Source organism: Rattus norvegicus, chromosome 11 (assembly GCF_021556685.1).
Source record: "Rattus norvegicus strain SHRSP/BbbUtx chromosome 11, alternate assembly SHRSP_T2T, whole genome shotgun sequence".
Classification (NCBI taxonomy): Eukaryota; Metazoa; Chordata; class Mammalia; order Rodentia; family Muridae; genus Rattus; species Rattus norvegicus.
This window is the reverse complement of record NC_141544.1, coordinates 65,989,290-66,015,611: the sequence shown is the minus strand read 5'-3', so window position 1 is coordinate 66,015,611 and position 26,322 is coordinate 65,989,290. Positions and strand designations below refer to the sequence as shown.

Sequence of the window (26,322 nt, the reverse complement as noted above, 5' to 3'; positions counted from 1 at the left end):
CACAGCACCAGTCGACCATGTCTACAGGGAGAAATCCAGAATCAGATCCTTTTGGATGGACACATGCTACTGAGATAATATCAATTTCATAGGAAATCACCGTTTGCCAAAAGACCATTGAGAGACCCGAGGCTTATCCCATTAAGCGAAGAACACTCTGGGAGAAACATGAAAGGCTGCCATGTGGTTGATAGAATTCTGGGAGGCAGACCTTGGATGGCTGAGCAGAAGATAGAGCGAGGCCTGCACGACACTCTAGCTGCTTTCACAGTGAAGAGACACATAACTGACCTTTCCCCATTGCTGCTTTATACAATGATATTTAGAGAACCAAGTTGAGGGAGCCCTTACAGCTGCTTTGGCAATCATCTTGCATTTTAGGTGTGGCCAGAGATAGGTAAATGTTAGAAATTCCCTAGCCACTAAGAGGGGAGACCTGATGCAGGCAGGGACAGAGAAACTAAGAGCTAGAGGGAGTCCCTTTTCTCTTCTCCTGTGGATTCATGGAGGATCTTTTCCTTCAAGATTTTATTAGCAGGGAGTCTCTGTGTGCGCGTGTGTTAGGAGCATGTAGAGGAATTTTAATCCAGCAACATGGCTGCTCTGATCACATCTAAAGACCTAGGTCTGTGTGATCTGATTAGAATGCAGACGTGCCCTTAGTACACACCTTTAAACCCGAATAATTGAGGGACAGATAAAGTGACCAATCAGAGAAAAATTCAACAGCACAAGTCAGAGAAATGATCCGCTCAACTCTCAGAAGAAAAGCTATTAAAGAGCACCCCAGGGAGAGAATTCAGTTTGTCAGTGAGTTGGGAGTTGAGTTCATGTCAACCAGTCAGTACAGGAGGCAGTGTAATGAAGTTGAGTTCAGTTCCATTTAGTTCATGTAGCTGAGGCAGTTGAAGCCAGAGAGTGAGAAGGAGCCAGATGATGAGAACAAATTGTAAGAGTTAGTTTGAGGTCAAGCAGAGCAATTCAGTGAGAAGCCAGAAAAGTCAGATTGAATCAGTCAGCTTGTGGAGGATTTGGGCCAAAAAACCTGAAGCAAATCAGCCAGCCAGAGCTCTAAAGGAACTAGAAAGTGTGAGCTTATTTAGCAGTAAATCTCTGAGCTGACATTTACATCAGGTGAATAAAAGTTATATTTACGGGGGGGAGGCACATAAAGGTATCAGGGAGGTGGCAGCTTCCATTTCTGGAATGGAGATTTGAACAATTTTTTTCAGTTACAAGGTTGGACAGATTCACTACATTCAACTTTTAGAAATGATCACACAAAGTATGTTTAAATTATCACAAAATTCTGAAGTTGCAGCCGTAGACTGGGATGCTGATAGTCTGGGGTCAGGTTCTATCATTCAGTTGTCAGTTTATTATTTTAGATTAAGCACTAATGCAGAATTGGCACCTCTAGTGCCACCTTCACTCCCTACAAAAATGCTTCAATAGCTTATTTCCCATCCTTTGAAAAATGACTTCATTGTTTAAACAATTTCCTCTTAGTTTCATTTTGATCCAAAAATATGATTAGACCTAAGATGAATGATTCAAACCAGATAAAATATATGATTAGAACCTGATTTTTTTAAAAAGCAAATGATAATTTCAGTATATGGTCACCAATAATTGTATGCCTTCAAGGCTTATGTTTGCTCTTCTCTGAGTATAGTAGAGACTAATTTCTACTACACCAAGGTTATGATTTGAATGAGCAATAGTCAGTGTAAAAGAGAATCAAGGGGAAAACCTATTATAATGTCACCTTGGATTTTAGAAGTGTTTCTTCTAAAAAGAAGTCAATCTTCTTTCAAATTGGACTTTGAACTTAGTAACAGCAACTACAAAACTAGGCCTGAGAATGAAATGCCCACCAAACCATTACAGTGAGAGAATCCAGGATGCCATTTGGCTTTGCTATTGTGGATTTGGCTTCTGTTTTGTTTGTTTGTTTGTTTGTTTGTTTGTGTGGTTGGTTGGTTGATTTTTGTGCTCTAGAGAGATCCTATGTCCTTAGATATTCTAAGTGAGCATTCTCCCACTGAGCCCTTCCAGTGAGTTGGTCTTAGTTAGGATTCCTATTGATATGATTAAACACTATTGTTGCAGTAAATATTAAAAATACCTTAACCTTTTATCCCGAACTAGCACCGGCACCCAAAAGGTCACATGGCACTATGGGGTACTTTTATTTTAGTGGTTCCACGCTGCCTGCAAGTATTCTCAGACCCATGCAATTTTCGAGTTGTTCCAGCCTGGTGCTTTGCCACTCTGGTCTCTAGAGTTAGTTCTGGCACCCGTGGGGCCATATGGAACTAACCATAATTTGTCTCTGGTTAGTATCTCTCCTGGCGTCTCTTTACTAGCCACAAACTCTCTGGTTCCAGCTACCATGTAAAATCAAGACTCAACAAACTAAAACCCAACAATCAGATTTATATTTTAAATTCTCAATCCACAATACATTCACACAATAAACTCACAACCAATTGATAAGGATATAAACTGCCCATCTAGGTAAGGTAAAATTTCCTATAGAAATCCATCCCTTAAGAAATATTCATAACAACTTGAATCTGTGTAGAGATGCATGATGATAGGTCGTTTACATCTGCCTCCATGTTGCCTCTCTGCTCCTTTCTCTTCTCTCCCACCTTACAAAAGCTTTGTCCCCACCTTATATTTTTTTTCTGTCCAATCATGGCCTTGACCTAATTTGTGCCAGCCCTCACCTGCATATAGATATCAGACTACACACTACGGCCAAAAGCAAATTTGAGAAGATTGGGATTGTTTCATTTATACATCCAGATAGCCATACATCACTGAGGGAAGTCAGGGCAAGAACTTAAACAGGACAGGAATCTGGAGGCAGGAACTGATGCAGAAGCCTGGAGAAATGCTGCTTACTGGCTTGTTCCCCATGGCTTACTCAGCCTACTTTCTCATAGAACCCAAGTTACCAGCCCAGGGGTGGCATCACACACTGAGGGCTGGGCCCTTCCACATAATTAAGAAAATGCCTATAAAGCCAGTCTTCAGCCCAATCTTCTGGAGGTATTTTGTCACTAAGGTTCCTCCCTCTCAGATGACTACCTTGTGTCAAAGTGACCAAAGCTAGCAAAGAGTCCAAACATTTAATTACTTTACAAATAATTGTTTTTCCATGTTAGCCACCCATCAAATTTTGTAAGTTTTTCACATTATGACAAGAAAAGTAATTCATTCTCAATCCATAATATATTTCTTCTCTAAAACTAGAGGGATTAGACAATAAGAACACATTAAGAACGGACATTGTTTTAAGTTCTTTTTTTTTTTTATTAATTATTCCATTCATTTTCTTTTCTTTTTTTTTTTATTAACTTGAGTATTTCTTATATACATTTCGAGTGTTATTCCCTTTCCCGGTATCCGGGCAAACATCCCCCTCCCCCCTCCCCTTCCTTATGGGTGTTCCCCTCCCGACCCTCCCCCCATTGCCGCCCTCCCCCCACTAGTCTAGTTCACTGGGGGTTCAGTCTTAGCAGGACCCAGGGCTTCCCCTTCCACTGGTGCTCTTACTAGGATATTCATTGCTACCTATGAGGTCAGAGTCCAGGGTCAGTCCATGTATAGTCTTTAGGTAGTGGCTTAGTCCCTGGAAGCTCTGGTTGCTTAGCATTGTTGTATATATGGGGTCTCGAGCCCCTTCAAGATCTTCCAGTTCTTTCTCTGATTCCTTCAATGGGGGTCCTATTCTCAGTTCAGTGGTTTGCTGCTGGCATTCGCCTCCGTATTTGCTGTATTCTGGCTGTGTCTATCAGGAGCGAACTACATCTGGCTCCTGTCGGTCTGCACTTCTTTGCTTCATCCATCTTGTGTAATTGGGTGGCAGTATATGTATGGGCCACATGTGGGGCAGGCTCTGAATGGGTGTTCCTTCAGTCTCTGTTTTAATCTTTGCCTCTCTCTTCCCTGCCAAGGGTATTCTTGTTCCCCTTTTAAAGAAGGAGTGAAGCATTCACATTTTGATCATCCGTCTTGAGTTTCATTTGATCTAGGCATCTAGGGTAATTCAAGCATTTGGGCTAATAGCCACTTATCAATGAGTGCATACCATGTATGTCTTTCTGTGATTGGGTTAGCTCACTCAGGATGATGTTTTCCAGTTCCAACCATTTGCCTACGAATTTCATAAAGTCGTTGTTTTTGATAGCTGAGTAATATTCCATTGTGTAGATGTACCACATTTTCTGTATCCATTCCTCTGTTGAAGGGCATCTGGGTTCTTTCCAGCTTCTGGCTATTATAAATAAGGCTGCAATGAACATAGTGGAGCACGTGTCTTTTTTATATGTTGGGGCATCTTTTGGGTATATGCCCAAGAGAGGTATAGCTGGATCCTCAGGCAGTTCAATGTCCAATTTTCTGAGGATCCTCCAGACTGATTTCCAGAATGGTTGTACCAGTTTGCAATCCCACCAACAATGGAGGAGTGTTCCTCTTTCTCCGCAACCTCGCCAGCATCTGTTGTCTCCTGAGTTTTTGATCATAGCCATTCTCACTGGTGTGAGGTGAAATCTCAGGGTTGTTTTGATTTGCATTTCCCTTATGACTAAAGATGTTGAACATTTCTTTACGTGTTTCTCAGCCATTTGACATTCTTCAGCTGTGAATTCTTTGTTTAGCTCTGAACCCCATTTTTTAATAGGGTTATTTGTTTCCCTGCGGTCTAACTTCTTGAGTTCTTTGTATATTTTGGATATAAGGCCTCTATCTATTGTAGGATTGGTAAAGATCTTTTCCCAATCTGTTGGTTGCCGTTTTGTCTTAACCACAGTGTCCTTTGCCTTACAGAAGCTTTGCAGTTTTATGAGATCCCATTTGTCGATTCTTGATCTTAGAGCGTAAGCCATTGGTGTTTTGTTTAGGAAATTTTTTCCAGTGCCCATGTGTTCCAGATGCTTCCCTAGTTTTTCTTCTATTAGTTTGAGTGTGTCTGGTTTGATGTGGAGGTCCTTGATCCACTTGGACTTAAGCTTTGTACAGGGTGATAAGCATGGATCGATCTGCATTCTTCTACATGTTGACCTCCAGTTGAACCAGCACCATTTGCTGAAAATGCTATCTTTTTTCCATTGGATGGTTTTGGCTCCTTTGTCAAAAATCAAGTGACCATAGGTGTGTGGGTTCATTTCTGGGTCTTCAATTCTATTCCATTGGTCTATCTGTCTGTCTCTGTACCAATACCATGCAGTTTTTATCACTATTGCTCTGTAATACTGCTTGAGTTCAGGGATAGTGATTCCCCCTGAAGTCCTCTTATTGTTGAGGATAGCTTTAGCTATCCTGGGTTTTTTGTTATTCCAGATGAATTTGCAAATTGTTCTGTCTAACTCTTTGAAGAATTGGATTGGTATTTTGATGGGGATTGCATTGAATCTGTAGATTGCTTTTGGTAAAATGGCCATTTTTACTATATTAATCCTGCCAATCCATGAGCATGGGAGATCTTTCCATCTTCTGAGGTCTTCTTCAATTTCTTTCCTCAGTGTCTTGAAGTTCTTATTGTACAGATCTTTTACTTGCTTGGTTAAAGTCACACCGAGGTACTTTATATTATTTGGGTCTATTATGAAGGGTGTCATTTCCCTAATTTCTTTCTGGCTTGTTTCTCTTTTGTATAGAGGAAGGCAACTGATTTATTTGAGTTAATTTTATACCCAGCCACTTTGCTGAAGTTGTCTATCAGCTTTAGTAGTTCTCTGGTGGAACTTTTGGGATCACTTAAATAAACTATCATATCATCTGCAAATAGTGATATTTTGACTTCTTATTTTCCAATCTGTATCCCCTTGACCTCCTTTTGTTGTCTGATTGCTCTGGCTAGAACTTCAAGAACTATATTGAATAAGTAGGGAGAGAGTGGGCAGCCTTGTCTAGTCCCTGATTTTAGTGGGATTGCTTCGAGTTTCTCTCCATTTAGTTTAATGTTAGCAACTGGTTTGCTGTATATGGCTTTTAATATGTTCAGGTATGGGCCTTGAATTCCTATTCTTTCCAAGACTTTTATCATGAAGGGGTGTTGAATTTTGTCAAATGCTTTCTCAGCGTCTAATGAAATGATCATGTGGTTTTGTTCTTTCAGTTTGTTTATATAATGGATCACGTTGATGGTTTTCCGTATATTAAACCATCCCTGCATGCCTGGGATGAAGCCTACTTGATCATGGTGGATGATTGTTTTGATGTGCTCTTGGATTCTGTTTGCCAGAATTTTATTGAGTATTTTTGCGTCGATATTCATAAGGGAAATTGGTCTGAAGTTCTCTTTCTTTGTTGTGTCTTTGTGTGGTTTAGGTATAAGAGTAATTGTGGCTTCATAGAAGGAATTCGGGAGTGATCCATCTGTTTCAATTTTGTGGAATAGTTTGGATAATATTGGTATGAGGTCTTCTATGAAGGTTTGATAGAATTCTGCACTAAACCCGTCTGGACCTGGGCTCTTTTTGGTTGGGAGACGTTTAATGACTGCTTCTATTTCCTTAGGAGTTATGGGGTTGTTTAACTGGTTTATCTGTTCCTGATTTAACTTCGGTACCTGGTATCTGTCTAGGAAATTGTCCATTTCCTGAAGATTTTCAAGTTTTGTTGAATATAGGTTTTTATAGTAAGATCTGATGATTTTTTGAATTTCCTCTGAATCTGTAGTTATGTCTCCCTTTTCATTTCTGATTTTGTTAATTTGGACGCACTCTCTGTGTCCTCTTGTTAGTCTGGCTAAGGGTTTATCTATCTTGTTGATTTTCTCAAAGAACCAACTTTTGGTTCTGTTGATTCTTTCTACGGTCCTTTTTGTTCCTACTTGGTTGATTTCAGCACTGAGTTTGCTTATTTCCTGCCTTCTACTCCTCGTGGGTGTATTTGCTTCTTTTTGTTCTAGAGCTTTTAGGTGTGCTGTCAATCTGCTGACATATGCTCTTTCCTGTTTCTTTCTGCAGGCACTCAGCGCTATGAGTTTTCCTCTTAGCACAGCTTTCATTGTGTCCCATAAGTTTGGGTATGTTGTACCTTTATTTTCATTAAATTCTAAAAAGTTTTTAATTTCTTTCTTTATTTCTTCCTTGACCAGGTTATCATTGAGTAGAGCATTGTTCAATTTCCAAGTATATGTGGGCATTCTTCCTTGATTGTTATTGAAGACCAGTTTTAGGCCGTGGTGGTCCGATAGCACACATGGGATTATTTCTATCTTTCTGTACCTGTTGAGGCCCGTTTTTTGACCAATTATATGGTCAATTTTGGAGAAAGTACCATGAGGAGCTGAGAAGAAGGTATATCCTTTTGCTTTAGGATAGAATGTTCTATAAATATCCGTTAAGTCCATTTGAGTCATGACTTCTCTTAGTCTGTCTACATCTCTGTTTAATTTCTGTTTCCATCATCTGTCCGTTGATGAGAGTGGGGTGTTGAAATCTCCCACTATTATTGTGTGAGGTGCAATGTGTGTTTTGAGCTTTAGTAAGGTTTCTTTTACATATGTAGGTGCCCTTGTATTTGGGGCATAGATATTTAGGATTGAGAGTTCATCTTGGTGGATTTTTCCTTTGATGAATATGAAGTGTCCTTCCTTATCTTTTTTGATGACTTTTAGTTGGAAATTGATTTTATTTGATATTAGAATGGCTACTCCAGCCCGCTTCTTCTGACCATTTGCTTGGAAAGTTGTTTTCCAGCCTTTCACTCTGAGGTAATGTCTGTCTTTGTCTCTGAGGTGTGTTTCCTGTAGGCATCAGAATGCAGGGTCCTCGTTGCGTATCCAGTTTGTTAATCTATGTCTTTTTATTGGGGAGTTGAGGCCATTGATGTTGAGAGATATTAAGGAATAGTGATTATTGCTTCCTGTTATATTCATATTTGGATGTGAGGTTATGTTTGTGTGCTTTCATTCTCTTTGTTTTGTTGCCAAGACGATTAGTTTCTTGCTTCTTCTAGGGTATAGCTTGCCTCCTTATGTTGGGCTTTACCATTTATTATCCTTTGTAGTGCTGGATTTGTAGAAAGATATTGTGTAAATTTGGTTTTGTCATGGAATATCTTGGTTTCTCCATCAATGTTAATTGAGAGTTTTGCAGGATACAGTAACCTGGGCTGGCATTTGTGTTCTCTTAGGGTCTGTATGACATCAGTCCAGGATCTTCTGGCCTTCATAGTTTCTGGCGAGAAGTCTGGTGTGATTCTGATAGGTCTGCCTTTATATGTTACTTGACCTTTTTTCCGTAATGCTTTTAATATTCTTTCTTTATTTTGTGCGTTTGGTGTTTTGACTATTATGTGACGGGATTTGTTTCTTTTCTGGTCCAATCTATTTGGAGTTCTGTAGGCTTCTTGTATGCCTATGGGTATCTCTTTTTTTAGGTTAGGGAAGTTTTCTTCTATGATTTTGTTGAAGATATTTACTGGTCCTTTGAGCTGGGAGTCTTCACTCTCTTCTATACCTATTATCCTTAGGTTTGATCTTCTCATTGAGTCCTGGATTTCCTGTATGTTTTGGACCAGTAGCTTTTTCTGCTTTACATTATCTTTGACAGTTGAGTCAATGATTTCTATGGAATCTTCTGCTCCTGAGATTCTCTCTTCCATCTCTTGTATTCTGTTGGTGAAGCTTGTATCTACAGCTCCTTGTCTCTTCTTTTGGTTTTCTATATCCAGGGTTGTTTCCATGTGTTTTTTCTTGATTGCTTCTATTTCCATTTTTAATTCCTTCAACTGTTTGATTGTGTTTTCCTGGAATTCTTTCAGGGATTTTTGTGTCTCCTCTCTATGGGCTTCTACTTGTTTATTTATGTTTTCCTGGAATTCTTTCAGGGATTTTTGTGTCTCCTCTCTATGGGCTTCTACTTTTTATTTATGTTTTCCTGGAATTCTTTCAGGCATTTTTGCGATTCCTCTCTGTATGCTTCTACTTGTTCTCTAAGGGAGTTCTTCACGTCTTTCTTGAAGTCGTCCAGCATCATGATCAAAAATGATTTTGAAACTAGATCTTGCTTTTCTGGTGTGTTTGGATATTCCATGTTTGTTTTGATGGGAGAATTGGGCTCCGATGGTGCCATGTAGTCTTGGTTTCTGTTGCTTGGGTTCCTGTGCTTGCCTCTCGCCATCAGATTATCTCTAGTGTTACTTTGTTCTGCTATTTCTGATAGTGGCTAGACTGTCCTCTAAGCCTGTGTGTCAGGAGTGCTGTAGACCTGTTTTCCTCTCTTTCAGTCAGTTATGGGGACAGAGTGTTCTGCTTTCGGGCGTGTAGTTTTTCCTCTCTACAGGTCTTCAGCTGTTCCTGTGGGCCTGTGTCTTGAGTTAACCAGGCAGCTTTCTTGCAGCAGAAAATTTGGTCTTACCTGTGGTCCCGATGCTCAAGTTCGCTCGTGGGGTGCTGCCCACGGGCTCTCTGCAGCGGCAGCAACCAGGAAGACCTGTGCCGCCCCTTCCGGGAGCTTCAGTGCACCAGGGTTCCAGATGGTCTTTGGCTTTTTCCTCTGGCGTCCGAGATGTGTGTGCAGAGAGCAGTCTTTTCTGGTTTCCCAGGCTTGTTTGCCTCTCTGAAGGTTTAGCTCTCCCTCCCACGGGATTTGGATGCAGAGAACTGTTTTTCCGGTCTGTTTGCTTCAGGTTCCGGCGGTGTCTCAGGCAGGGGTCCTGCCGCTCCTGGGCCCTCCCCCACGGGAGCCCAGAGGCCTCATACAGTTTCCTCTTGGGCCAGGGATGTGGGCAGGGGTGGGCAGTGTTGGTGGTGTCTTCTGCTCTGCAGCCTCAGGAGTGCCCACCTGACCAGGCGGTGAGGCCTCTTTCCCAAGGGGTCTGGGAGCAGAGAGCTGCTGCCGGCTGGGATCCGCGGGTGTGGGACCTCAGGCAAACACAGGACGTGCCCGGTCGTAGATGAACTCTGCCTCTGTGTGTCCGGATCTCACCAGGCAGCTTTCTTGCAGCAGACAAGTTGGTCTTACCTGTGGTCCCGAGGCTCAAGTTTTCTCGCGGGGTGCTGCCCATGGGCTCTCTGTGGCGGCAGCAACCAGGAAGAGTTGTTTTAAGTTCTTTAGTGTGTTAAAAATTTTACTTCCTGTAACAACCCTATGAGATTGGTAACACAGTTGTCACCCATGAATGAAACAGAAATGAAACAGAATTTCTGCCAATATGATTGGCTCAACCTTATATTACTTTAGAGGGTACATATTAGCCTGAACCCAGGCAGAAAGACTCTGAGAATTCCAGTTTGTCTTCATTTGTTCATGAAGCTCTTTTGACTTGTATAATATATTCTGCATCTGTTAAGATAATGGAGAAGTGTCATCAGTAAACTAAATGGACCCTAGCTACCAACCATTTAACTGATGTGTGACCTGTTCATATAGAAACCCATGAAATATTTGTATTATTGTTTCCATTCTTTAAAGTTACCACATTTGGCTGGAGAGATGGCTTAGTGGGTAAGAACTCTTGCTCTTATTCCGAAGAATCTGAGTTCAGCTCCTACCACCCATGTTTGGAGGCTCACGACTGCCTGCTAACTCTAAGTTCAGGGGATCTTATACCCTCCTTGGCCTACTCACTCACTCCAGAAGTGTGACATCTACATAGACACGTACACGTAAATAAAAATAAAGACAAAACCAAATCTTTACAAAACTTTTTAACTGTCAGAAAATATAAAGGCATTTTTAGATCAATCCACAATTTAAAGGCTATTGCAAATGGGTTGCCAGGCTGCTTCTTTATGTCTATGTAGAAAGCGTGTTAGTACATTTGCATATTTCCTTTAGTTTAAAAGGCATCAAAAAATGGTGAGTCAGGTGTGAGGCTGTCTCAGAAGTCAGTGGCTCAGTTTGGCCCATGGGCTGTAGTTTGCCGGCCCTGTTGTGCACTTCTTTAGTGCAGATTTATACACTGCTTTTCATGCATCATAGGAAAGCTTGACCTCCAGCAAATGATCTCTGTGCTTTGGGTATGTTTAATTAATAGTGATTTTATTAGTCAGGATTCTCTAGAGAAACAGGACTTGTGACAGAGTCAAGGACTTTGATATGGGGATTCATCACATGATTGTGGAATTCAGGACCTCCTACCAGCTGCAGTGTGGAAACTGGCAGCCCAGCAACACGAGTAATATAGTTCAGCTTGAAACCAAAGGCCTGATAACCAGGGCAGTAGACAGCCCAACTTTTATTCTGAGTCCAGCGGCTCAAGGACCTGTGCAGGGAAAGAGTAGGAAACACACAGCACATGCAGGCCCACAATCTGAAGTTCTGATGTTTCAAGACAAGAGTTGAGTGCCTCAGCTCAAGCAGAGCTTGAATTGGCCTGCCTTTGTTTTATGCTTCTACTACCCTTGAGGGGACACACTGATGAGAAAGGATTGTCTTTGCTCATCTATATCTGCAAATGCTCATCTCCTCCAGGAACACATTGACAGACACACTTGGAAGTAACATTTTACCAGCTCTCTGGTCATAACCCAGTTATGTTGACACATAGAATTAACTGTCCTGTGCCTTTCTCAATGAGATTTGAGTGACTGATGGGCTCCTGATTCGTTAGGACTGTGAGGTAAAAGCACAGAGTGAGGGTTGTTGTGATTTGGGTTTTCCCCAGCCTAATATTGTAGAATGTTCCTTTCCATGATGATTTAAGACAAAATTTAAGAGTCAGGTTCCATGGATCCTCTATACCTGCCTGTTACTTTAACTACATCAGAGTGACATATTCCACAAATCTTTTCCTCTTCAAGTTTTGTTTTTATTAGCATATATTATTTGTAATGATATGGGTTTTATTATAACATCTTTGTACATGAACGTGTATTTCATCCATGTTCTCCTCCACTAATCCTTTCCATCTTTCCAAGAACCCCCTCTTCCTTCTACCACTGTGCATGCATGTGTGAGTGTGTGTGTGTGTGTGTGTGTGTGTGTGTGTGAATTTCAATAGGTTTATTTACAGGACCCTGGGTGGGAACTACTTGTTTATACCAAATTATGGAGAAGTTTTTCTTGTCCTGCTTTGCTATTGCTGTGGTAAATACCATGACCATAAGCAACTTGGGGAAGAAATGGTTTATTTTATTTTATATTTCCAGTTCTCAGTGAAAGGAAATCAGTGCAGGAACCTGAAGCAGGGGCCATGGAGGATGGCTGGTTATTATCAAAAAGCAGGCTGAGCAAGCTAATAAACAGCTAACCAGCTTGCTCCTCTGTCAGCTGTATATTGTGTATACATTCTCAAAAAGGGGTGAGTCCCCTTGACAGGATGCTGATGGGTCTGATCTTGCACAGATCTAAGCATTGAACCACAGCTTCTGTGCATTCAATAGTACAGCTTCTGTGTCTTGCCCAGAAGTTGGTGTGCACACTTTCTTCCTCCTCCTGCTCTTACACTCTTTCTGATTCTTTTTTTTTTTCTGTAATGTTCTCCAACTCTTGGAGGTAGTCTGGGCCACTTAGAGCTTGTCATTCAAAGTTATTTATTCTCTGTTCTTTGACAGGATACAAGTTTCTATAGTCTCTGCTGACCACTGCAGAAAAGGTTGGCCAAAGCAGAGAGTAGAACGATTCTGTGAGCATAAACATGGCTGTTGGAGAAGGCAGTTTGACAGGCACATCCTGTCCAGTTAGCAAAATAAGAGCAGCATCTTCCTCACTAGGGGCTTTGACTGCCCCCAGAGCTCTATGCTTTTGGACAGGTTTGTGGTTCCAGATGTGCATCCTGTCCCATAGAACAGCCATCAAGTCCAGTAAGAAAGCAGTTAGTTAACCCCAGAACAGACTTGCCACTGTTGCACAACTGGGCCCATCTTCCCTGGCTGGAGTCCACAGCTGTGTGCCTATTGATGTTAATTCTTCCCAGAAGCCTGCTTAGCATCTTCCAGGCTAGGGAAGGCTAGCCAGCCGAGAGGAAACTTCAAGCACAGTTCTAGCTTGCTTTCTCCTTGTCGTGGGACTAAATCATGTGTCATCTTTAGGGCCTTAATAACCACTTGTTCTTGTGGGAAAGCAATAGGCGTAATGGTCTATATCCTTTTGAGAGCTTCTGGAGCCTCCCAGTCCACAGCTCTTGGAAACATGTACCCTCCATCTTACCCCTGATTTGTTTTCCTTGAGTTCATAGATACATAGACACACATAATTCTTTTTCCTTGATTATTCTAGAAACTGTTGGCTGTCACTAAAACAATGGGCCTTAAAAATAGGCTACTTCATCAATGCAGTAGAAAGTGGGGCTTTTAGTAGGTCAAAATGACTTTTTATGTGTTTTTCTGAGCATTTCAGGCAGAGATAATTGCTTGGGGACTGGGAGTAGCCATTTATACAGTGTCAATGATGATCTGAATGAGAGAGCTATGTATATTAACTGGAAACTTTGACAATGGAGCACTTGGGCGATCTTGTATCCCTTTTTGAGAGTTCTCCTGTTTGCACGTGTAAGTGAACACTTGTGTGGGAAGAGATTTTAATCTCACTCTTGACTCCTTATTTCCTGACTGAATTTTCATGAAGGAAAATTACCATGTATTAAAAGGCAAGTAATTTTTTTCATAGGTATGAAGTCTGCTAATGTATCGGCTAGATGGAACTCACTCAGTGAATCTTTCTTTCTTAACAATTGCATATTTCTGCAGTACACAGTCTTACTGAAGAATATTCTCTTCTTAATGCTCTTTAAAATGATAATTTGACTTGATTATGTTCTTTTCTTCTTCCCAGAAAGTACCAATATACTACGTCTTCTTTCAAAGGGAAGTTTAAAACTGAAGTTAAAAAGGCAGAAGAAGCAGTCAAGATGGGTATGTAGGTTTCTACATCCAAATCATTATGGTTCATCCACTTAGCAAATGCTAGTCAAGCACTTATTCTCAGTAAAACACTGCTCTAGGCATTGAGGGTACTGTCACTGTTGGGCAAATGCACCTCCAGTCTCTGGAATTTAAAAGTGCACTGTATATCTCTGGTTTAATAATGATATAATTTAGTATCTTTTTTACATTTACCCACCTCATTCGTCTGTGAGAGAGTGTGTGTGTGTGCGTGTGTGTGCATGTGTGTGCATGTGTGTGCGTGTGTGTGTGTGTGTGTGTGTGTGTGTGTGTGTGTCTGTGTGTCTGTGTGTCTGTGTGTTGGTCAACAAACACTTGCAGCAATCAGTTCTTTCCTTTCATGATGTAGGTTCTGGGCTCTCACTCAGGTCATCTAGCTTGGTGGCATGTAGGTGCCTGCTAGCGTGCTATCTCACTGACTACAATTTAGTATCTTAAGTGTGATCCCTATACTAGACAGAGTTACTATTGCTGTGATAAGGCACAGAAAGCAACCATGGGAGTAAAGAGTTTGACTTATTCACTTTCTTTATAACAGTTCTTCATTGAAATGCAGTGAGGACAGGAGCTCAAGTAGGGCAGAAACCTGGAGGCAGAAGCTAGTCCAGAATCCATGGAGGGGTACTATTTATTGGCTTGCTCCTTGTGACTTACTCAGCCTGCTTTTTCATAGAACCTAGGATGACCAACGCTCTCACACCAACCACAAATTTATAAAATATATAAATGTCCTGGAGACATTTTCTCAATTGAGCTTTCTCACTCTTGGATAACTATAGCTTGTGCCAAGTTGACATAATGCTAGCCAGCAAAATCCTCCAACATATTAAGAATTAATTGATATGTTGGAAACCCTGGATGTTATGATGCTGTGTTAGCTCATGTTAATGATGAACATTGCCTTCATTATGGGAAGTATTTTCTTTCCATTTGAATTTGGCAGGTTAGCCAGCAAGCTTCCTGGATCTATGTGTCTATACCCCACAGTGCATATATACACACATGCAGCCTTGCCTTTTTATGTTGGTGAGTGGATTTTAAACTCAGCTCCTCATGGTTGCCAAGTGGGCACTCTTACCCACAGTGACATCTTCCACCTGCCTCAACTAGAAGAGTTGAAATGAGTGATCTCTTTGAGGAACAGGTGATTTTCAGATTGTGGTCTCTGTGCCAGCCTCAGTGGTCATGGCTACAAGTATAGGAAACATGTGCTTAGAAATGGCTTGGAAGAATCTGCGTCTTATGTAACTTTTGTGCTTCCGCTCCCAGCCGAACTACTGTTTAAAGAGGTGCAAGCCAAAGTAAACCAGCCTGACAGAATTGTGTTGTCTTCTGCCAAGGTATGATGGGCAAAAAGTCCTCTTCAGTGGCGAGCAAGGCCCTGTGCTTTTTTCCTGAACACTGTTGTCTCTGATCATGTACTCCAGATGAGCTCAAAAGATATTGGTGGTTTTAGCACAGGTAAACAGATGGTGTGAGTGCAGAGAGGGGAAAGGAGGCCAAATGAGAAGGGGGAAGGCTGAGGTGGAGCAAAGATGAGCAGGAACTGGGATGAGTTTGGAGCAGGATGAAAGAGCTTTACAGTCAATTTCTTTAAAACGAAAAGGAAAGCACTACAAGAAAAAGAGAAAATAATGAAAAAAAATGGCAGAAAAATATCTAGCTTATGAAGCATCCTCAAAAATATCTATTCAAATTATAGCTCTCCATGGACTCAGATAAATGGGGAAAGCAAGAAGAGGGCTAATAAGCAATCCTTCTTCCCAGCACTAGGAATCATAGACCATAATTATGAATATTAATCACAACACTTCCAGCTTACAAAGCTCTTTTCTTGTGAGTTGGTTCGCACAGTTCATAAACAACCTCTGTAATCCTTGTAATATGCCCACGAGGAAGGCACGTTTATAAAGAACTATAATTATTAATTATAGCATACTGCAGCTAACCAAAAAAGAATATAACTGCAAGATATGCACTGTAAATCTGCTGTTACCAAAACTGTGGCATAACACTTCCACCACGGTGATTGATGAAGCACTGCATCAACTTGCTTGTGTGCAGAGGTGAGCAGGAATGAGGAGAGGAATTGCCTTCTCTATTACGTCTGCTGCAGGTTAAATACGTAAGTCTTAGCAGGGATTTGGCCATAACTCTGAGAGTCAGAGACCCAGGTCTAGTCTACAGGTCACACAGAAGGGACAGAGTCAGAGAGGAGGAGGCCTTAATACCCCAAGCAAAGCAAAAGCATGGCTTTCTCAAGATTCTCATATTCATGCTGCCATCTTAAAGAAAAAAGTAAATCTATCTTATTTTTAATGTTTTTGATGCTTTAAGCTTTTTAAATTTTGTTTCTGAGATTATCAATGCCCCGTGCCTTCTGTGCATGAGACAAATAGACTCTCACGGCTCAGGGTGTAATTTCTCATCTCTGTGCCTTTGCTCTGGGCTGAGTGCTCTGTCAGGAAAGGTGAGCTGTCTTTGGCCCACTTGCTTTGTATCTCTGAAGTGTTGTGGCTACTTTAATGCAGAGAAGACTGCAAAGTGGAATGACCTGAACTTTCGAACTCTTACATGCTTTCAGGAAACTTAATATGATTCTTTTTGAACTCTACCTCTCCCCTTTTAACTTAAAAGACAGTGAAAGTGGTGCTCTATTAAGAATGAAGCCACCAAGAGTGGCACCATCAAGAGATGTTAACAGTCGTATGTGATGGGTGAGCTCTTTCTTTTTTTTTTATTGATATAATTTTACTATTTATTAAAGTAGAAAGCAGATGGATGTGTATTCTAAAGAAAGAATGTGATGTTTATTTTTACATGAAGAATTAACCCTGGCTGAACATTTGATGCTGCAGCATGTAAGGCATAGTAAATATTCTTCAAAAGTGATTAATACTTTATTTTCTAACCAGCAACGTCGAGAATGCTACTTTAATAAATATAAAACATAAAGTGGCAGAAGTAAGTTTATCATTCAAAGAGATACTAATTTTATATTTACATGCTGATGAATGATGATAGAAAAATATTTGCAAAAGTTTTGCTCTCTGTAATTAAACCATCATTTAAAAAATAAAAATAGAAACATAAAACTTGGAATGTCCAGTAAAACACTATGGCCCATAATATACAGTAGTCATGAATCTTTTTTTTTTTGTTTTAATTTTATTGTGTTTTAAGCAACCATTGTTTTTCTGCCAAACTGCTTAATCTTTTTGCAATAATTTGTTAATAATAACCCACTCAGGGAACATTTCCTGGCTGTGTCATGAAGGAAAATGTGAAATTTCATGGTTGTTTTGTGTTTCTAACACAAAAAGTTATAGTTCAGATTCTCAGGGAATACAATTCAATACACTGTGTCTAAATCTGTAGAATGGAACGCAGCACAGTGACTGTATTGTGTTTTTTTTTTTTTTAATTAACTTGAGTATTTCTTATATACATTTCTTTTTTTTTAAATTTATTTAATACTTAATGATAATTCTTTGGTTTCCGGGCAAACATCGCCCTCCCCCCACCCCTTCCTTATGGGTGTTCCCCACCCCACCCTCCCCCCATTGCCGCCCTCCCCCCATAGTCTAGTTCACTGGGAGTTCAGTCTTAGCAGGACCCAGGGCTTCCCCTTCCACTGGTGCTCTTACTAGGATATTCATTGCTACCTATGAGGTCAGAGTCCAGGGTCAGTCCATGTATAGTCTTTAGGTAGTGGCTTAGTCCCTGGAAGCTCTGGTTGGTTGGCATTGTTGTACCTATGGGGTCTCCAGCCCCTTCAAGATCTTCCAGGTCTTTCTCTGATTCCTTCAACGGGGGTCCTATTCTCAGTTCAGTGGTTTGCTGCTGGCATACGCCTCTGTATTTGCTGTATTCTGGCTGTGTCTCTCAGGAGCGATCTACATCCGGCTCCTGTCAGTCTGCACTTCTTTGCCTCATCCATCTTGTCTAATTGGGTGGCTGTATACGTATGGGCCACATGTGGGGCAGGCTCTGAATGGGTGTTCCTTCAGTCTCTGTTTTAATCTTTGCCTCTCTCTTCCCTGCCAAGGGTATTCTTGTTCCCCTTTTAGAGAAGGAGTGAAGCATTCACATTTTGATCATCCTTCTTGAGTTTCATTTGTTCTAGGCATCTAGGGTAATTCAAGCATTTGGGCTAATAGCCACTTATCAGTGAGTGCATACCATGTATGTCTTTCTGTGATTGGGTTGGCTCACGCAGGATGATATTTTTCAGTTCCAACCATTTGCCTATGAATTTCATAAACTCGTTGTTTTTGATAGCTGAGTAATATTCCATTGTGTAGATGTACCACATTTTCTGTATCCATTCCTCTGTTGAAGGGCATCTGGGTTCTTTCCAGCTTCTGGCTATTATAAATAAGGCTGCGATGAACATAGTGGAGCACGTGTCTTTTTTATATGTTGAGGCATCTTTTGGGTATATGCCCAAGAGAGGTATAGCTGGATCCTCAGGCAGTTCAATGTCCAATTTTCTGAGGAACCTCCAGACTGATTTCCAGAATGGTTGTACCAGTCTGCAACCACACCAACAATGGAGGAGTATTCCTCTTTCTCCGCATCCTCGCCAGCATCTGCTGTCACCTGAGTTCTTGATCTTAGCCATTCTCACTGGTGTGAGGTGAAATCTCAGGGTTATTTTGATTTGCATTTCCCTTATGACTAAAGATGTTGAACATTTCTTTAGGTGTTTCTCAGCCATTCGGCATTCCTCAGCTGTGAATTCTTTGGTTAGCTCTGAACCAGATATTTTAATACGGTTATTTGTCTCCCTGCGGTCTAACTTCTTGAGTTCTTTGTATATTTTGGATATAAGGCTTCTATCTGTTGTAGGATTGGTAAAGATCTTTTCCCAATCTGTTGGTTGCCGTTTTGTCCTAACCACAGTGTCCTTTGCCTTACAGAAGCTTTGCAGTTTTATGAGATCCCATTTGTCAATTCTTGATCTTAGAGCGTAAGCCATTGGTGTTTTGTTCAGGAAATTTTTTCCAGTGCCCATGTGTTCCAGATGCTTCCCTAGTTTTTCTTCTATTAGTTTGAGTGTATCAGGTTTGATGTGGAGGTCCTTGATCCACTTGGACTTAAGCTTTGTACAGGGTGATAAGCATGGATCGACCTGCATTCTTCTACATGTTGACCTCCAGTTGAACCAGCACCATTTGCTGAAACTGCTATCTTTTTTTCCATTGGATGGTTTTGGCTCCTTTGTCAAAAATCAAGTGACCATAGGTGTGTGGGTTCATTTCTGGGTCTTCAATTCTATTCCATTGGTCTATTTGTCTGTCTCTGTACCAATACCATGCAGTTTTTATCACTATTGCTCTGTAATACTGCTTGAGTTCAGGGATAGTGATTCCCCCTGAAGTCCTTTTATTGTTGAGGATAGTTTTAGCTATCCTGGGTTTTTTATTATTCCAGATGAATTTGTAAATTGTTCTGTCTAACTCTTTGAAGAATTGGATTGGTATTTTGATGGGGATTGCATTGAATCTGTAGATCGCTTTTGGTAAAATGGCCATTTTTACTATATTAATCCTGCCAATCCATGAGCATGGGAGATCTTTCCATCTTCTGAGGTCTTCTTCAATTTCTTTCTTCAGTGTCTTGAAGTTCTTATTGTACAGATCTTTTACTTGCTTGGTTAAAGTCTCACCGAGGTACTTTATATTATTTGGGTCTATTATGAAGGGTGTCGTTTCCCTAATTTCTTTCTCGGCTTGTTTCTCTTTTGTATAGAGGAAGGCTACTGATTTATTTGAGTTAATTTTATACCCAGCCACTTTGCTGAAGTTGTTTATCAGCTTTAGTAGTTCTCTGGTGGAACTTTTGGGATCACTTAAATATACTATCATATCATCTGCAAATAGTGATATTTTGACTTCTTCTTTTCCGATCTGTATCTCCTTGACCTCCTTTTATTGTCTGATTGCTCTGGCTAGAACTTCAAGAACTATATTGAATAAGTAGGGAGAGAGTGGGCGGCCTTGTCTAGTCCCTGATTTTAGTGGGATTGCTTCAAGTTTCTCTCCATTTAGTTTAATGTTAGCAACTGGTTTGCTGTATATGGCTTTTACTATGTTTAGGTATGGGCCTTGAATTCCTATTCTTTCCAGGACTTTTATCATGAAGGGGTGTTGAATTTTGTCAAATGCTTTCTCAGCATCTAATGAAATGATCATGTGGTTTTGTTCTTTCAGTTTGTTTATATAATGGATCACGTTGATGGTTTTCCATATATTAAACCATCCCTGCATGCCTGGGATGAAGCGTACTTGATCATGGTGGATGATTGTTTTGATGTGCTCTTGGATTCGGTTTGCCAGAATTTTATTGAGTATTTTTGCGTCGATATTCTTAAGGGAAATTGGTCTGAAGTTCTCTTTCTTTGTTGTGTCTTTGTGTGGTTTAGGTATAAGAGTAATTGTGGCTTCATAGAAGGAATTCGGGAGTGATCCATCTGTTTCAATTTTGTGGAATAGTTTGGATAATATTGGTATGAGGTCTTCTATGAAGGTTTGATAGAATTCTGCACTAAACCCGTCTGGACCTGGTCTCTTTTTGGTTGGGAGACCTTTAATGACTGCTTCTATTTCCTTAGGAGTTATGGGGTTGTTTAACTGGCTTATCTGTTCCTGATTTAACTTCGGTACCTGGTATCTGTCTAGGAAATTGTCCATTTCCTGTAGATTTTCAAGTTTTGTTGAATATAGGCTTTTATAGTAAGATCTGATGATTTTTTGAATTTCCTCTGAATCTGTAGTTATGTCTCCCTTTTCATTTCTGATTTTGTTAATTTGGACACACTCTCTGTGTCCTCTCATTAGTCTGGCTAAGGGTTTATCTATCTTGTTGATTTTCTCAAAGAACCAACTTTTGGTTCTGTTGATTCTTTCTATGGTCCTTTTTGTTTCTACTTGGTTGATTTCAGCTCTGAGTTTGATTATTTCCTGCCTTCTACTCCTCCTGGGTGTATTTGCTTCTTTTTGCTCTAGAGCTTTTAGGCGTGCTGTCAAGCTGCTGACATATGCTCTTTCACCAGGCAGGTTTCTTGCATCGGAAAAGTTGGTCTTACCTGTGGTTCCAAGGCTCAAGTTTGCTCGTGGGGTACTGCCTAAGTCCTCTGCGCCGCTCTTTCCGGGAGCCTCCGTACACCAGGGTTCCAGATGGCGTTTCGTGTTTTCCTCTGGCGTCTGGATGTGTGCAGAGTGCAGTCTATTCTGGTTTCCCAGGCGTGTCTGCCTCTCTGAAGGTTTAGCTCTCCCTCTCACGGGATTTGGGTGCAGAGAACTGTTTATCCTGTCTGTTTCCTTCAGGTTCTGGCGGTGTCTCAGGCGCAGGGGTCCTGCTGCTACTGGGCCCTCCCCTATGGGAACCCAGAAGCCTTATACATTTTCCTCTTGGGCCAGGGATGTGGGCAGGGTTGGGCAGTGTTGGCGGTCTCCTCCGCTCTGCAGCCTCGGGAGTGCCCACCTGACCAGGCGGTGAGGTCTCTCTCCCACGGGGTTTGGGAGCAGAGAGCTGCTGCGGACCGGGATCCGCGGGTGTGGGACTTCCCGGGTGAGCTCTTTCAATGTCTATTCTTAAAAAAAAAAAAAAACTTTTTATTAGTCTATGCCATATAAACTAATGAATCTAGTATAACATTTGCATACATGCATAGAATACAATTTGATTACATTAACTTCATTACCCTCTCCTGTCCCCTTCTGACTCCATTTGACATTTTTTTCTTGCCGAATACTGTCTATAAAAGTCTGTTATTATCTATGAGAAGAATAATAATGGATACTTTCTCTTCTGCCTAATTAGAGGGAATGGAAACATACTAAAGATGGGGGTGATGACAAATCAGTGCATCTGATTAAAAGAAAGTCAGGTTGGGGGCTAGCTTTAGAGCACTCAGAAAAGAAAAAACCTGAGGAATCTATAACATTTGGGTCCATATCAGTCCAGAACTTGATATGAAGGGGACATACTGAAAGGAATACTAACAAAAGTTTTTACTGAAATATACCTCAGTGACTACAGAATTCAGGATTCCTGTTTTCCCAAACAAAAGTCAGAGTCTATATGCATTGAATAAGTCACTCAAGTTTTCATGTAGTTTGCGCCAAAATCCTTCAGTTGTATAGGGAGTAAAATGAAGGCAGAGAGGGCATCTTAGAATGTGCAAAAAGAGAATGGTAGATTTGGACTTAGGGTATATTCTGGAAACACTGGAACGGAAGCTATTACTGTGTGCCCGTTGAGTTCCCACCATTTGACACTGCATTAGACACCATGAACTGTCTCTGCTGCCCCAGAACCTTCTGATGACAGGTATCAGCTCAGCTGCCATCAAGTCAATGTACTTCTGTTTCCACTCAACCAAATATCTTTCTTCAGGATGTAATACAGAAAGCTCTGGAAGATGTGGAAGCAAAGCATAAAGATCTTCGCCAAAAACAGAGGTAAGGCTTAATTAATTAAGGCCTTCTGTTTGTGAAGAACCCCATGCTGTGTCAAGTTCTTATTTCTAAGTGGGTAGATTTTATGGTAGTTATGATGACAATTTCTCTTTATTAGCATGTGATAGATTGGCACATCTTAATGTGATGAAGCTTTCCCATCCAAGACACACATTGTAAAACATGGACGACATTTTTATCGATGTGTACATTTGTGTCTGTCTAATGTTGAAGACAAGCCAGAAGCTCTCTGAGAATTTTAGATTTTATGAAGATGTCTATGTGAAGAGACCCAAGCAGGAGAGCCTATGATAGCTTCACTATCCTTGTTATTTGTTCTTTACTCTGGAGCTTAAAATTTAAAACAAGAATTAATGTTTGAGGGGATATGTCACTTACATGTATTAAAATAAAAATGGCAAGGCTATCTTACAAGACAAATATCTGTTTGTAAGTTTGACTTCTTCACACTCTCAGATGCTGAGTAAGTTAAATTAAAAAAAATTACTGTTGCATAGACCAACTCAGACTTTGAGGACTGACATCTTTGAGAAATTTCTTTTCAGGGAACAGTGGTTAGATCTCAGCATCATTTTGATGATATATTTATACCTTTAAACACAAGCCTAAAATGTTAATTATGCAGATGCCAAAATAATGTTAAAATATTAATACATTTTCCAAAATTATTTAAATTTCATGGAAATTTTTATAAGATTTCTGTTTTACAATTAAAATGATTACATTTATTTAACAAGAACAATTAATAATACATGGGTGTCCAGCCTGCTGAATATCTTTGCACCACATGCATACAGTTCCTACAGAGGTCAAAGCAGGCATCAGATTACACCAGATTTCGAGTTAAAGAGGTTTGTCGCTGTCATTCGAGTCCTCTGAGAGTGCAACAAATGGTCTTAATAGAGAACACATTTTTCCAGTTTGCACTGAACTTGACTTTTGTCCTTCCAACAATGTGTGCTGGATCCCTCCCGATCAAAGAGAGAAAGCTGTAGTGACAGGAACGTGAGGTAGCCATGCTAATTGTCTTAGGCTGCCACACAGCTGTGCAAGGCTCCTATGAGTTCAGGAACCAGCCACAGGATTACTGATTGTCAGTTCGCAACAGATTTGTCACCTCTCATCTAGAATAACATGCACATTAGGCCCAGCAGATGACACATACAATTGAGAAGACATTCATGGTTGTGAAGGTGGGTAAGAGAATGGTGAACATCCGGGTAAGCAATGTTGGGAGACACCTTACTTAATACTAGCTGGAGTGGCATAGAGCCTTGGTTCACATGCATCTGGTGGAGAGAGAGGGTCTTCATTTCTGATGAGTCTGTGTCCTTTGTCATCCTGTCTCAATAAGGCTGTTGTAGGTTCCCATTACCTTTTGATGAGTATTTACACGGGGCATAAGTATCTTTATATCTGTTGACCATTTTGAGAGATCTATCCATATACTTCTTCCTTTTATGTCTTTCTCAACAATATTCTAATCATTCTCTTTCCAAGTCTCTGACAGTTAAGCCATCCCACTGTTAATAACTGATGATTCAGATAATAATCACACAATTCCAAATAAATGTATGATGATGACTATTGCACAAAGCTCTGAACTGTGATGGTTTCCCTCTACTGGTGTCTTTCAGGGTTGTCCCGGAAACATGTTTTTACCCTGCAGTTGTCCACTTCTGGATGGTGCTTGCATAACAGGCAGAAACCTCAGTAAACTGGAACATGTTGTCTGTTCCTCAGTCATTTGATGATAGGGCATACCCCAGGAAGCTCAAGGTGCATGCATGAAAGCAGAGTGTACAAGAGGAGAAACATAGGCACCTGGGCTACTTTTTAGGTAACTTTCTTGTGCCTTCAGGACATGGTCAGGTTGCTGGGTTGCTGCTGCTGTCTGATTGGGTCAAACGGAACCCAGCTCATCATGGTCAGCTCAGGTCTTATGGTAACTTGGTGGGCCACTGTCTGGTCAGTTTCTACTAAGATAGAATAGCAGTCCAAGACTTCTCTGTAAAAGGGAAAATAATTTTGTTTTAGAGTTTCACTATGTATCAACAACTAAACTAGAATTTACTCTGTGGCCTAGACTCAGACGCAGTGATCCACTAGCCTCTGCTCCCTGAGTGAAAGGATTAAAGATATTTGTGCACCACCATGCCTGTGCTTGTAAATCTATAGACAACCAGAGTATCCCATATCATAGAGTGATGATGTCATAGCTTTTAATGCCGTTCTGGGAACCCTTACACTGTCAGTATCCTAGTTTGTTGCAGAATTGAATCTCATGGTAAAGCTTTGTGAGAAAGGTTTTGATTTATATATTACCTTAGGTTTGTATGCATTTAATATTGTATAATACCCATGCCAATAAGTCAACCTCTGAGACCTGGGAAAAGATCCTTTCTGTGGTCATTTGGGGCTGAGAAAGGAAGATTTTTATACTTCTTACCATGCCAAATTAGTTCCTAAAAATCATCTCTCAGTCTTTTCCCCCATGCAGGTGGGACACTGTTTGTGTAGCCTGTGGTGGCCAGGTTGCTGTGACTCTGAGCCAAGTCTGTGTCCCATATCCAGGTGCTTTCTCTAGCTCCAGCAGATTCCTCGTACCATGAAGATCTGTTTCTTGCTTTCTTTCTCTTTACCTCTCCCTTGCTCTCTCCCTCTCTTTTCCTCTCTGTTCTTAACACTTAATAGAAAAGAAAAAAGAAAAACAAAACCAAAAGCTTTATGTATAGGGAAACAACAACAACGACAGCATGAAACAAAGAGCATAGTGCTTACCTAGCCTGTCTATTGTCCATGTAAATTGATGTTATTGGCTTTTATTTATATTTTTTGAATTTTTAGCAAGTGTTAGAGGCAAAACTAGTGAAAATATTTTTGTCACAGTTTAATCTTCATTGGTTATTTGGGAAATTGAGAACACATTGCAAGTGGGAAACCCATGCAGTGTCAGAAATTTTTCTTTTAAGAGCCATGTTTTTTCATAATACTATTGTGATGACTATTCTTGCTTGTCAACTTGATTATATCTGGAATTACCTAAAACACAAAAAGCTGGCACACTTGTAAAGGAAAATTTTTTTAGTTAAATTATTTAAAGTGGGAAGACCCACTTTTAATTCCGGTCTTTTGAGGTGGGAAAATCCACCTGTAATCTGGACCATACCTTTTGCTGGCAGCCTATGTAAAGGACATGGTGATGTATACTGAAGACCAGCTGAGATGGAACAACTTGTTCACTGGGCAACTAGATAAACAGAAATATAAGGGTGAATATTTTAGCAATCTAGAATAAGCTTTTCAATTTGTTAACACTTATCATTACTGAAGCCTGTCCTGGCAGTTTGCAGACTACTGAAAACCCTTGGCATGAACTATTTTACAAACTTAAGGACACAAATGTATTTGGTTACTCTAATTCACCAATTGTGAGAGGCAATGGATTTTGTGACTCTATATATACCTACTGACAGTTTATGGGAAAATAATGAAAATAGCAATGCTGGTCATTGCTTCTAGGATCTCTGGATAAGTTGACAAAGGAAAAGGATGAGTTCTATGGTAAAATCAAGCAACTTCTCATATTTCAATATGGTGTAGGATGACAGTGTACGCAGTAGTAAAATCGACAACCTCCCGATGCGCAGTCTAATGTTTTCTGCACGTGCCTTGGAAGAGAATCTTCTCTCCATTAACTACAGAATGCACGTTATGGAAAATCAATGAGAAGGCTTCATTGAAAGATAGGCTGAATTACAGCAAAAATTCAAATCCAAGCCTGAGGGGATTAATTGATAAAGAATGGGATGCTTTAACTGGGGATGATGATGAATGAGCGTACCCATTTGAGGCTGAGAACTCCAAATCCTCAGTTTTTAAGGGTTTATTTCATCTAAGGAAATAGGCTCTCTCTGCTGTCAAGCAGGAGGTGTACCCCTCACCCCTGAAATATTGCCTTTTATGCCTTTGACAAAGGAAATT

The 26,322-nt window shown here is 40.6% G+C and overlaps 1 protein-coding gene across 5 annotated transcripts in view; it reads left to right on the top strand.

The window, feature by feature from the left end:
- Morc1 (MORC family CW-type zinc finger 1) overlaps nt 1-26,322 on the top strand; it is a 205,898-nt gene that overhangs the window by 69,042 nt on the left and 110,534 nt on the right. For 2 of the 5 annotated variants that reach the window (XM_087576599.1, NM_001172090.1), the window contains 3 exons: nt 13,743-13,822; nt 15,122-15,192; nt 22,256-22,320. In XM_087576599.1, coding sequence (XP_087432725.1) covers nt 13,743-13,822; nt 15,122-15,192; nt 22,256-22,320 — 216 coding nt within the window. The remainder of the gene's footprint in view (nt 1-13,742; nt 13,823-15,121; nt 15,193-22,255; nt 22,321-26,322) is intronic. The other 3 variants (XM_087576601.1, XM_087576598.1, XM_087576600.1) reach the window with 3 other exon arrangements.